At 39.5% G+C, this 13,993-nt stretch overlaps 1 protein-coding gene across 7 annotated transcripts in view; it reads left to right on the top strand.

Moving 5' to 3' along the window:
- Positions 1-13,993, top strand: part of EFR3A (EFR3 homolog A) — a 76,813-nt gene that overhangs the window by 39,928 nt on the left and 22,892 nt on the right. For 6 of the 7 annotated variants that reach the window (XM_018076667.1, XM_018076660.1, XM_018076672.1 and 3 more), the window contains 5 exons: positions 2,569-2,706; positions 8,513-8,591; positions 9,619-9,754; positions 10,915-11,079; positions 13,227-13,338. In XM_018076667.1, coding sequence (XP_017932156.1) covers positions 2,569-2,706; positions 8,513-8,591; positions 9,619-9,754; positions 10,915-11,079; positions 13,227-13,338 — 630 coding nt within the window. The remainder of the gene's footprint in view (positions 1-2,568; positions 2,707-8,512; positions 8,592-9,618; positions 9,755-10,914; positions 11,080-13,226; positions 13,339-13,993) is intronic. The other variant, XM_018076642.1, reaches the window with a different exon arrangement.

The following is a 13,993-nucleotide window of genomic DNA, read 5'->3' as shown; positions in this document are numbered from 1 at the left end:
CACAGTCTAGTTATGTGTCTATCAGACATGACGTGACTTGTATGTCTATTTATGTGCATCTCTAAAATGGGGAAGGGATGTAATGAAATTGGTAATTCACTGGCTAAACATGCCAGCCTTGTTTCAGGCAGAAGGACACTCTAGCACTTGTAAACTTGACTTTGAATCCTTCTAATATATCTGTAATGTTCATACAAATTCTGGTTTATTGGTAGGTTAGAATGTATTTTTTTCTCAGGGTTAGTAAATCATAGTCAAACAATCCTGCAGCTACTCTGCTCATGAGTGGTGGTTAAGTCTTACTTCACGTGTCCTGTCATTTTTTTTGGCCAATCCTGGTTTTGTGGTATTAAAGAAGTCTAATGTTTGAGATGCTGAGTTTCTCTAAGCCAGTTCAAGCCTTTGATAAGGTGTTTGCTGTTCAAACTGCTGAACTTCAACACATCCTCCTTCCATTTCCTTGTTGCCACTTCTTCTGTTAGGGATTACCCACAATAATGGCAGTAGAGCAGCTAAAGGGAGTAGCTCTTGCCCATTTCAGTGCATTTTCAACCCTCTGGACCTGTGGTAATACAAGAAGTCTAGATGCATAGGAAAACTAGTATTTTTTCTAAGTGTTGAAGTTGGATTTGTCAGATGTTTTCTGATATTTCTGTAAAAGCCAAGTCAGTGAAACAAAATGAGTATGAATTGCTCATTTGGAATGGAAACTTGAGAGGCTGCATGAAGCTTTTCCCTAAAACTAAAAAGCATAGTTTTCTATTCATTGTCTTTCATCGATAATGGCAAGGAACACTTAATGAGAAACACTTTTACGTAGGTGCTGTTCAAAATAAAATGTGATTCCTACAGACAACTCAAGATAGTTTTGAATGTTCCTATGCAGTCAGAGACTAATGTTTTATATGAGGAATACTGGATTGCAATTTCATCCTTTAACTTGTTCTAAAATAAGACTCCAGGCAGGGCTGAGAAGTCAGCTTCTGTAGGTTTGCGTATACAAGCACTTAAAACATAACTTACTTTTACTGCATTTTAACTGGCGTTCTGCCAGACAGCCTCGCTCTGTGTGTTCTGCAGGCTGCTTGCTTTTTCCTGCCCGCCCACCCACCCACCTACCTTTGCAATGCTGCTGCATTTTAGGGAATCAGTCAAAACAGCAATGGGAATGACAGTACCTACAGTGTTATTTGTACCTTCTCTGTGCTGAGAAGGATACCCATCTGCCTAGATGTGATTCTAGGCAATACGGGGGGGAAAAAAAGGGAGATTAAGTGGCACAGCAGTTGAATAAAGCTGTAGTTTAGTGGTACTCGTGGTGGATTATATATAAATTGTCATGCCTTTTAAAATTCTAATCATGGTGCATTTGTAAAAGTATTTTTCCTTACTTACATAACAGGGTGCCTGAGGCTCTTCTGTTATTAAAATCTGACAAGCTGACAATGTTGTGGTAATTCTGAAACACCGATGTTACCAGAGGCAACAGGATTTTTATATTGCTGCTTTTAGATTTCAGTAGTATTGAAACAGTAGAAAATCTTTTGCTATCAGAAGATATATTACAACTATGATGTCAACATGTTCATTTGACTAGTGGTATTTCAGTTTGCAACTTTTTATAATGCTCTGAAGCTGAGGTTTTATGATGCTGAAGAGTGAACCTTAACTAAAGGTGCTCTTGGTGAACATTTTTAAACATATTTATCTCACAAATTTTAGCTGCAGTGCTGAAATAATGTTTAAAGATTTAGTGTACTGATTTCTGCAATTTAAAATAAATCTCCTAATGCATAGGTGCATAATGTTAATGTAGGTGAATGAATCCTCACTTAAGTTTCTATAATATGTTTAAACCACCTGCAGGTACAGTGTTTCTTGATAAGTAATGGAGGTGCCTGAGGGGGAACTGTTTGCTTTCTTTCTGAACTGTTTTTACCCCAGCACCCCCAGCTTGGCTGAGGGGTTAAGCTGTGCTCTGGTCTGTTGTAATGATGGGAGACACCAGTTAGAAGGTGACCAACTTCTGCACTACCTATCTAGAGGTAACTGTGTGGGTGATAATGTTCTAATTACTTCAGTCAGACTTTTTTTTTTCAACTCACAAACCATCTGTTTGTGCAGAAGTACTGGAGTTTCATTTAACACTCACCCACACAGTATGGATTCAGTAGTGGGCAGGTGAATGAGATCATTAATCCCAACAAAATGACTAAGATTCTGCCTGACATTTTTCATGGTTTCACAGCCTTTGTTCATCATTGGCAACAGGTAGTGGTTTGTCAAAATGGAGAGGGTAACAATTTAACAATTTAACTCAGTATTAGCAGCCTTTGGTTTTGCCATATAAATGTATACTAATACAGTGGTTAGTACTGAGTGGGTTTATAGTCCAGCTATAAGAGAATAAAATATTTTATTCAGAATTCTGGTTTGATGCATATTTGAAATACAATTTCTGCCTAGATCAAGAGTGTGACTCATGAGTGGTTTAGTACGAAGGATGGGTACAGTAAGGAAGCTGAATATTAATCAGTAGGATAAGCAATGTATTTTGTCTTATTTCAGCAGAATAGGCCCTCCATCCTCTCCAACAGGAGGAGAGAAAGAGGAAAATCCTGCTCTGCTGGCCGAGAATTGTTTCAGAGAACTACTAGGACGAGCAACCTATGGAAATATGAATAATGCTGTCAGACCAGTTTTTGCGTAAGTTAAAAATTTGTGACGTGTTAAGAGATTTTCTTTATTTCATCCTCTTTTCTGTTGCACTAAATTCCTTCCTCCTTTTCAACCCAAAGGATTCCATTCATGTTTCTTCAAAAAATTGCTCCTCTTTTCATCTCACCTCTTTGTTGCCTGTATATTAACTCGAAGCTAGTTACAGAGAAAACTGATTTCAGAAGTGAATACAATGGTTTGGACAGATCGTTGCCTCAGATGGCCTTTTTTTTTCAACGTGAATCTGTTTATTCAAGATAATAATTTCCCATAGATGAGTGTTGCAATCAGTGGAGAGACAAACCAAGTAAAATACAAATAGCACAACAAAAGTTGCAATTTATACTGCTAAGTCAAGTCCAGTGTTTTTCAGTTCTCTGCGTTTGCCCTGTTGATTCCTTAAAAATATGTTGTGAAAAAAGCTACAAGCATTGAGATGAGTTAAGTCTGCCTCTTTCACCTCTGTTAAATGTCTGTTGCAAAGCAGACATTTATCTCCCAGCTCTGTTGAGGCACATTGCACAGCAGAGCAGAGGGTCATGGCGTACAGGGTGGTTTTCCAGGCTCCATGTCCAAGTGGAGATCAGTGACAGGTGGTGCTCCCCGGGGGTTGGTAATGGGACAGCACTGTTTAACATCTTTGTCAGTGATATAGACAGTGGGATTGAGTGCACCCTCATAAAATTGTCCAGTAACACCAAGCTGTGTCGTGCAGTCAAACTCAAGAGGGAAGGGATGGCATCCCAAGGGACGGGGACAGGCTTGAGAGGTGGGACCTGTGAAAACCTCATGAGGTTCAGCATGAGGTCCTGCACCTGAGTCAGGCCAATCCCCAGAACCAGTACAGGCTGGGGGATGAAGGGATTGAGAGCAGCCCTGGGGAAAAGGACTTGGGAGTGTTTGCTGATGAACAGCCCAGCAATACCTGGCAATGTGCTCTGACAGCCCGGAAAGCCAAACGTGCCCTGGGCTGCATCAAAGAGGGAGGGGATTCTCCCCATCTGCTCTGCTCTTGTGAGACCTCACCTGGAGTACTGTGTCTGGCTCTGGGGCCCCCAGCGTAAGAAAGACATGGACCTGTTGGAGCAAGTCCAGAGGAGGCCCCAAAGATGATCAGGGGGCTGGAGCACCTCTCCTATGAAGAGAGGCTGAGAGAGTTGAGGTTATTCAACCTGGAGAAGAGAAGGCTCTGGAAAGACCTTAGTGCCCCTTCCATGCCTAAATGGGGCCACAAAAGAGCTGGAGAGGGACTTATGACAAGTGTGTGTAGCAGTAGGACATAGGGGCATGGCTTTGACTTGAAAGAGGGTAGATCTAGATTAGATATTAGGAAGAAATTCTTAGCTATGAGGGAGATGAAGCGCTGGCACAGGTTTCCCAGAGAAGTTGTGGATGCTCCATCCCTGGAAGAGTTGGAAGGCCAGGTTGGATGGGGCTTTGAGCAACCTGGTCTAGTGGAAGATGTCCCATCCCATGACAGCAGGGTTGGGAACTAAGTGATCTTTACAGTCCCTTCCAGCCTAAACCATTCTGTGTTTCTATGAAAGTTCACGTGTTCTAGGCATAAATCTTTGCAGGAAGCTCTGCACTTTCAAACCCTGCTTTTCCTGGGGATGAGAAGAGCTGCTTGCTCCTTGTAGATTTTTCAAGATATGCTTCTGTTACAGGAATACGTTCTCTTATATGGCCTTAGTTCTTCCCACAAGTATTAAGTATTTTATTAGTACACTGAAGGACTTTCAAGCTACCAAAAGTCATTTTCAAGTTACTGCTGTTAAGAGCAGAAATTGCAAAGGAAGGTAGGGTTGGTATTGAGGGCAGAAAATTTTTGTATCCTTTTGTTTTTCCCCAGAAAGCATTAGATACAAAGAACTATGCTATTCTCTTATTTTCCATACGTACCTGTTATACCAGCCTGATAAGATTTTAAATGTTGCAAAGTTGAGTGTTTAATTAAGAAATACTCATTCTTCCCTAGATTTAAAATTTGCATTCCTCAAATACCTGCCACCAGAGCGAACAGTTAGGTGCCAAAAAGTCTGAATGGACTATTTGGAACTACATTGCAGCTGCTTTCTTACCACTTTTAAATTCTTTTGATGGGTTTATCATGAAACTTTATCATCATGTGCAGTAACTGCAATCTTTTGTATCATTTTAGTATCAAGGAAGTTTCCTACAAATAATTCCTGATTCCCTAGACAAGAGTTAGTGCTTGGTTTGGGATTTGAGAAGGTGTCATACCTGTTTTTCCTGTTGAAAGTCTAAAGCCTGATGTATTCAAAGCGTGTGCACCTCAGCATGCCACATACTGCACTGAAATCAGTAGATAATGACCAGGTGCTCAGAATATATCATCTCTTTTATAAATAGACAGTCTTTGTGGTCACCATTTTTGTGTTCATTCTGAGGAAGAATTGCCAAATGTGTCTTTTTAGAAATGATTGCTGTAAAGGTTTAGTATTTTTGAAGAACAAGAGATGCAGAAAATGCAATTTCAATCTGTTTTTCCTAAACAAAAAGGGAGTGCTGTATCTAATCAGCTTCACTTTGTGAGTGAGCACAACAGGTAGAATGAAAGTTCAAGATAGCGAGTCCATTGTACTTTATCGAATTGAAAAACCTGACTGAGCTTATGATTAGAAAACAATTTCTCCTAACAATTTTCAACAATTTTACAGCTTTTAAGAAAACTCTGGAGCAATAGATAAGGCCTCTTATGTTAACACTGAAGGTACAGATTCAATTCCCCACTGGAAGATTTGCTTCATGTGGCACTGGAATATCAGGCAACATGGTATCACTTCCTTGCAAAGCTGAGATAATAGTGCTTCTGTCATCATGAAACTGGGTGTATTCAGTGATTGAGGGATTTAAAAATAATGAAGATAGTAGAAATCTGGAGTCAGTGTCCTCATACAGGTTTGGGTTGACCTTAATTTTCCTTGCCTTTGGTAGAAAATCTCCATGGTTATAAATGTCTTCATGTAGCTAAATACTTTCAAATAATAATTTTTAATGAAATCTGACAGATGAATCTGGGAAATTGCTTAATGAAAGTAAAAAAAATAATTATATTAACATTACCTGAAAAAATTTTCTGTGTTGTGTCAACAGTCAGAAGCTGTTGAGACTTACTTAGCATGAATTAGGTGAATAGATTAGGCAGAATCAGAGAGATCCAGGAACCTAATGAATATAAAAAACTTCCCAAGTGTAAAAACTGTTTATCTTACTGTATTTCCTTTCTTGTCGGTTATCACATCATCTCTGCAAGGCTTTCAAATACTAACAGACTGGTGCATGATGTGTGAGCAGATTATTTTGTGTATTCCCATACATGCATGCCTCAGTTATGCTTTCTAATCCTCAGTATCAGTTTATCATCTTGTACTGTAAGGATTGCTTGCATGTGTGACAATGAGAGGGAGTTCAGGGATCATTAGTGGCTGTCTCTCTCTCAATAAAGTAATTTGCATGATTGGTTCTGCTGTTCCTTTTAAATTGAGAAACCCAGTTGTGCACATTTGCCACATATATGCAACAGATCTCAATGGAAGGCAGCTTGGCATTTGTTAATCCAGCAGTAAAATTTTTTGTAACTTTACTTGGATCTTCTTTATTGAAATAAATGTAATTTGAAAAAAAAAAAGGAGTCAAGGTGTGACTCTATTTTAACGAAGTAAACGCACCATGCTGAAAATACCCTTTAGCCTCTTTTACAAAAACAAAACTACATTGAATACACTGTGTTATGATCACTAAAATGTGTCACCTACAGTAATCTAATACTGCTGTTCTTAGGAGGAAAATTCTGGTACACAAAGTAAGCTGCCCATTGAGCTGTTACACAGACCTTTAACCTAGGCTGTCATCTTCCCCCTGCTGTCATCCCATCAGCTCATCTACCTGAAGCAGCTAATACTTGGCCTTTCTGGAAGAAGAAAACTGTATATCTTGTTTTGAGAGGAATTTGGTTCTTTTTAACATGGTATAAGATGTGGTTGACCGTAATCTGCCTGAATGGATCTTTAGGGCAGATAAATAGGAACTGTCAAGGGTAACAGAGAACACATGCTGCCCTGAAAGATTAAGGGATCAGTTCCAATCAGGAGAAAATAGTGGAGAGTATGATTTTCTATTTGATGAGACAAAAATAAAATAGGTTAGCCAAAATAAGCTATCATGTACAAGAAATGATGGACTGTACTGAAATTATATTAAGAAGGAAGAAGACATGAATAAATACATTATACCCTCTATGCCCTGAAGGATTTAAAGAGGTGATTTTGTTTGTTTTTCTACCCCAAGGCAGGATTAATTATACCTTGTGCATTTGCAGTGTGCACAAGAAAGGCAGTTATCCCCAACAGGTAGTCAGGTTTGATATTTAGTAATGCAAATCTGTTGTTATTTTGACAGGCAAAATACCTTTAAAATCCCTGACATTCTTTCCTGTAGGGATTTCTATTAAAGGTATGTAATGTGTCAAAATGGCAGTACTTTTTTTTTTAAGCTCTGCAGTGGACTGCAAGATAATTTAGGGCACAGGAGAGGATGGCTTTGTATCAGCTGGTTTAATCAAGCTTGAAGGAGACCTGTGTATGCAGCTGGGTCACTGCTGGGAGCAGCTGCCCAGTGAGTGAATTGAGACCTCCATATTCTAGGCAGAGAAAGTTTAAGCATCCAGTCAGTCCTCCTGTGTTCAGAGCACTGACTCCTTTCACCAGTGGGCTTTTGAGCTTGCTGTTTGAAGCATGTGTTTCCTAAGTTCCTTGAGAAAGGGCAGAGCAGTAAGGATTCTGTAGCTGAGATACCTGTTTAGAAACACAACCTAAATTCAGTTTCTGTGAGAAAGTTTCTTGGTTGGTTTGGCCTGTTTGTTTGTTGGTTTTTGGTGAATTTGTTGGGTTTCATATGTTTTTTTTTTAAACCTAGATCATAGCAATTAAAATGCATCCAAAATTACCTTTTCTTTCAGTCTTCTAGATTGAAAAATGCAGTTATTTTTGTCATGCTTTTTTAGATACTCAGATCTCCTTTTTGCAAAACTTTGTGTGCCCTATTCATACCTTTCAGCATAGTGCTTAAGCAGAATTCCTTGTATTTGCTTAAAACTCTGACAGGGTTTGTCATTTGTGGTTCCTCTCCCATTTAAAAAGAAAGCCGTGCATTTATCATTTGGATTCTGTTTTGATATTTCTTGCAGAAACTGTTGACATGCTTCAGATGTAAAGGTGTATATGCATAAAGAGTAGCTTTTTTTTGTTTTCCATATATTTTATTCATGAAACCACCATGAAAAGAAAAATAGTTCTTAGAGTCTCTGTTCTGAATGGAACATTCAGCCCTAATTATTTTGTAGCTTGTGATTAAAAACAAATTATTTATCTTCTGTAGAGTAGAAGCTTGTCGCAGTGTTAAAACATCCTCTTCAGCATATCTCTCACATAAGTGAGCATCTAATGTCACAGCCATTTTTATGCTTGCATTTTGTGTGGAAACAGTATATATTCTTAACTGCATATCTTTGGAGTGACAAGATTCCTTAAATTTCTGGAACTAGAAGCTCAGGTATTTCTGTTTCAGCCACATGTATTGTGATCACATCCTAAACCTTGAAAAAAAATGCCTTTTTTAAGTTCTAGATTTCTCACTGAGTTAATAAGTCATTTTTTAGAAGTTTTATGTAAGTAAATAATCCCTTTGGGATGAATTTTGAGAAAACCCTAAGATACCATTTGTTATATCTGCAGAATGTCATTATTTCAGGTCTCTTAATTTTTGCTTACAGGCATTTAGACCATCACAGACTATGGGATCCTAATGAATTTGCTGTTTCCTGCTTTAAAATCATCATGTATTCTATACAGGTAGGATTTTCTCCAGCGTTTTTTTTTCCTTGCATGCATGTTTTGAGCACATGAGAGAGGTTTAAATGCTCACCTTACCATGATAGTGGTAGACAGTAGATGAAGTCAAAGAATCCAAAAGATCCCTTTAAATAACTCCAGTGGCAGGTAGTGCAGAGGTCCTTCAGCAAGCTCCAGAACAAGGACTAGGATAGCTGTACTGATCTGGCATTGTGCTTGACAAATAGATCTCTCAAATTGGTCATTTCTGTGTACCAGTACAGCTGTGCTGCTTTTACAGCTCAACAAGCCAACTTCACATGGAACTGTGTTGTGCTCAAGATTTTCATTAATGAGCAGCCTGTATTGTGGCCTTAAGCTGAAGGAGGAAAGGTGGAAATTGGATATTATGGAGAAATTCTTTACTGTGAGGGTGGTGAGGCACTGTACAGGTTGCCCAGAGAAGTTGTGGATGCCCCATCCCTGGAAGTGTTCAAGACCAGTCTGTGTGGGTCTGAGTACCCTGGTCTAGCAGAAGGTTTCCTGCCCATGACAAGGGAGTTGGAACTGGGTGATTTTTAATGTCCCTTCCACCCCAAACCATTCTATGATTATATGATTGTCTGTGATAAACATGATCCAAGTCTGATTCTTTGTTTGTGTCAAACAGACACGCAGAAGATCAAGTCTTAACAGTCCAGGTTTGTAGAAGAAAGCTGAGTTTTCTCAGCATTTATATCAATGGTGCTGAAGTCCTTGAACTGCAGTTAGCTCACTGAAGGACCACTTCACACTTTTCTGTGCTGTAGATGTTCCTTGATATTTTAAGACTGTAAACTTTTGTATACTGGGCTGAATGGACCTGTGTAGCTTCATCTATTATGGTACTTTTTTGAAGTCATGTTTAGTCATGAATTGATGGAAATTTTGATAAATTTCTGAATGAAAATGTTGCAGAACAGGAACATGGTCATGACTGTAGCTGAGCAGTGTATGAGTTCATTCTCATTAAAGTCACAGATGAAGCTTTTCTGTCTGTTTTTAATAGGCACAGTATTCCCATCATGTCATACAAGAAATCCTTGGACACCTTGACGTCCGCAAAAGGGACTCGCCACGAGTCCGTGCTGGCATTATTCAGGTTCTTTTGGAAGCAGTTGCAATAGCAGCTAAAGGATCAATAGGTAAGTTGTATTAAATTCAAGTCATCAGGTCAAAGGATAGATTTGCAGGATAGTGCTCGGTTTTGCTTTGGTTTCAGACTGAATGAAAGCATTTATTTTGAGAAGGTTTTGTATTTACTCGTTTTTTCTCCTTTGTGCTGATAAATTACTCAAACATACTTTATTGTTTGACTGTTACATAACCCTTCTATTGAAGAACTGAACGAAAAAGTCATGAAAGGCTGGAATTCCTGTTTGTTAAGAAGTTTGCAAAGTCTGAGAGAACTGTGTGTGACTACAGAATGTCAAGAGCACTGTCGCTTTTTGACACAGCTGACTTGAGTGGTAATGTGGGAGTTGAGTAAAATGATCCTTTGAGAAATTTTACCTTAATAACTGTGAAGCAGCTGAAACAAGGTGAAATATGTAATTTAAGTGTGATATAGTTCCTTGAAATAGAAATAGTTAGGAAGATACATAAACACATGTGCTCTGCTTCTGATTTTTTTTGGTCTCATGCTGTAGTATTATTGCTCTACCTCATTAGTTTGAGTCTGAGCCTGTCCTTTCTCTTTATATAAGACCCACTTGCATGCACAGACCTGTGAAGTCTTTTACTGTATGATGAAAAGAGCTCAATATTTAGAACTGGATTTTAATAGCAGGTTTTGAAATAACTGAAGTTCGGGGGTGGGTACCTGCAGTTTAACCCATTGTTGATGCTTAATTTCAGCAACCACTCCTATTTTTTATCTGAAACTTGCATGGTGGCTTGATTCTGGCCAACAGCTGTTTGCTCATTCCCCTTTCCCACAGGACTAAGACAATGTAGACAGAAGGTGAGAAGTCTCATGGATCAAGATAAAGACAGTTTAATGGGTGGAGCAAAAGCTGCATGGACAAGGAAAAAAAGTTACCTCCATCCTGGCCAGACCCAGTACACTTGATCAGAATGGATTATGCAGATGTATCTGATTGCATTTCCTGATTCCAAGTTAATTTCTAAAACATCAAGATGTAGGCACACTTCAAAACTTCCTTACGCCTCAAACACTGAATTTCACTTGGGTTTTTTATGCTTAGTCAGATTTCTTGTGAAAAGGGATTGAAAAGGTCAGTTTTCATTTTCTTAAGACATCTTTCCCTTGACAGGTGCAATCACTGTTACTTGTTGTTTCCAGGCCCAACAGTTCTGGAGGTGTTTAATACCTTGTTGAAGCACCTGCGCATCAGCGTTGACTTCGAGCTGGGTGACAGGCGCAGCTCAGCGGGAAGTGCCGCTTTCAGCACGAGCTCCAAGGAGAGCGATGAGAGGATTGTCCAGAATGCAATTATTCAAACAATTGGTGAGTAATGACAGTAACACAGGCTCACTTAAAATCCCTCTTGTTTTCCCCCTTTCACAATGAGATGGTATTGGACCAACTTGAATCCAAAATAATAATACCAAGTGTGATGTCTCTGATTGTATTTGCCTCATTCTCAGGCTCACTTTATGTGTTTGTCTTCTGAAAGGTTGTTCTTTTAAATGCTAACTGAGCAGATAGGGAAGAAGCTCGATGATAATTAAAAATGCTGGTAGACTTAAATTTTAGTTACATTATTATATGGCCCTTGAAATATAGAAATAAATCCCTACCTTAGGACTAATATTAGTCCTTTTATGAAAATCATATTGCAAACAATCGTATACAGTAAAATATATTTTAGTAGGAGCTGCCTGAAAACTTGTAGAAACAGATGTTAAACACAGTAGCAACAATGACACCTAATGGCCGGGTGTGCTACAACAACTAAAGTACTTTAGTGGACAGCACTGTAAGTGGCGTAACAAATTCTGTAAATTATTTTGTTGGAATACCCTCTCCCCTTTTCTCAGATTTTCTCTTTGTGGTACTGATATTATGTACTGCATTGCATTTATGATGTGTATTCCTTTCCTTAAAGAACAAGGGGCAGTGTTACTTAAATGTTGTTTACTAATCTGTACCTTGAAGCTTTTTAGAGCAGTAGCAAGTATGTAATAGATTATTTCTCATCACTGCAGTAAAACTCCAATTTAAAATATTAACCTCCCCCCCCAAAAAAAATGCTGGAAACCCCACAACCCAACTTTTTAAAGTAAAGCTTCTTTCTGTCGGTCATCGATTCCAACTCCCTGCTCCTCACAGGACTTCTTACAACTAAACCATGCAACTAAGAGCATTGTCCAGATGCTCCTTGAGCTCTGTCACGCTTGGTGCTGTGACCACTTCCCTGGGGAGCCTGTTCTAGTGACCAGCCACCCATTCAGTAAGGAACCTTTTCCCATCTGAGCTTCCCCTGATGAAGCTTCATTCCATTTCCTTATGTCCTATCACTGGTCACCAGAGAGAGGAGATCAGCACCTGCCCTTCTGCTGCCCCCCTCAAGGAAGGTGTAGACTGTGATGAGGGTGCCTCCCAACCTTCTCTTCTCCAAGCTGAACAAGCCAAGTCATCTCAGCTTCTCCTCATAAGTCTTGCCCTCAACACCCTTCACCATCTTGGTTGTCCTTCTCTGAACAGCCTCTTAATAGTTTGATATTCTTATATTGAGGTGCCCACAACTATGGACTGGAGGTGGGGCCACCCCAGTGCAGAGCAGAGCGGGACAGTCACCTTCCTTGACCGGCTGGCGATGCTGTGCCTGATGCCCCCCAGGATATGGTTGGCCCTCCTAGCTGCCAGGGCACCCTGCTGACTCAGACTTAACTTGCCATTGGGGGGTGCAGGTCTTAGAGAGGCCAGGACCTTCTGTGGGTAGAAACTAGTTCTCCCTGGTCGAGCTGGAAGAGCTACAGCACCCTCCTTGTGTGTCAACTGTTGCTAGCACCCCCTAAGGGATTCTTTTAAGGCTGGGGAGGGGGTGTGTGCCTGGTGTTTCTCCTGGCCCTGCACAGGCCCCTTCAGCCATTGTGGCGCAGGCTGTGGGCTCCAGGTGGGTCTTTCTGCTCCCCTGGGTTCCTTTGGTTCAGGAAAAGCCCCCTGTGCACCTTGTGGACCTCCCTGGAGCGCTCCGCTTCCCATCAGGAGCTGCTTGCATCGTCAGTCCCTCAGTACAGCAATAGTCATATATCACTTGTATGTCTGGGCTTTCTGTCCCCTCACTTGTAACACTTAATGGAGACTTCACAGACAAAAGTAACAGCGCTGTGTACCGTGAGGAACACTTCCAGCTCCTCACTAGTTACAAATTAACAGATGCCACGCATGTAATTTTAAAATGGTATATTTAGAGGAGGATAAAATTAGAAAGCTTTAGGATTCAGAGTTGGAAGCAAATGTCACAAAAAGACTCTGTAAAGGCATTCAGCAGAAATGAACATGTGAGATTATGGCCTAAAACAAATCATAATTTTATTCTCATCTATTTTGACCTTGTTAATATATTCCTTGTATTTATAAGGCTTTCCTTATAAAGAGAAGGGCCCTATTTATCTTTTCTTCTGTGATTTCATTCTATTTTTATTTAGGATTTTTTGGAAGCAATCTCCCAGATTACCAGAGATCAGAGATTATGATGTTCATTATGGGCAAAGTACCTGTTTTGGGGACTTCACAATCACTGGATACCAGCCACCTTGGGTTTGTATATCCTACATTTTTAATTAGATTCTTGATAAAGTATGAAGCGAAAAACATTAAGAAAAGTGAAATGCAAATCCTTACTCCTTAGGGGCTGTATTAAATACTATGCAGAACCAAGACAAGCGCAGTGTCAGCAATATGAAATCAGCCTACAGACTTGATACTGATAGAAAATACCTGATTGGAATCAAGATTATTTTGCACTAAAACATTTCTTCTCTCTGTATCTGTACAAATGTTTTCAGAATTATCCAGTGAATGCTGGTTAATTCCATAAGTTCTTACATGTGTGTTTTGGGAATGAGGGAAATTAAACTATGTCTACCTTTTTGCAAATAGCTGTATAATTTTCAAATTTTTTTGTTTTTAATACATTCTGTTCAAGCTGACTTCAGCTTAAGAAATAAACTGTAGAAATTCCAGTGAATTTGTTTTAAATTTTCCCTATTTATTTAGAAATAGGAAAAAACTATAGGTGGTCAGATTTCTGTAATAAATCCATATTTAAAAAGTTGGCATACACTGAAGTAATTTTTTCCCTGTAACGTGAATAATTATGTTGAAAAGACTGTGCTTCCTCAGTATGGGGAAAGTCACTGAAGAGGCTGCAGCTGTTCTTTCCAGATGTGCATGGACACTTTGCACCACATAA

The sequence above is a fragment of the Manacus vitellinus genome, unplaced genomic scaffold (assembly GCF_001715985.3).
Source record: "Manacus vitellinus isolate BGI_N305 unplaced genomic scaffold, ASM171598v3 scaffold_1_pilon, whole genome shotgun sequence".
Lineage (NCBI taxonomy): Eukaryota > Metazoa > Chordata > Aves > Passeriformes > Pipridae > Manacus > Manacus vitellinus.
Note: the sequence above shows the minus strand (reverse complement) of the source record. Positions and strands in the feature narration are given on the sequence as shown.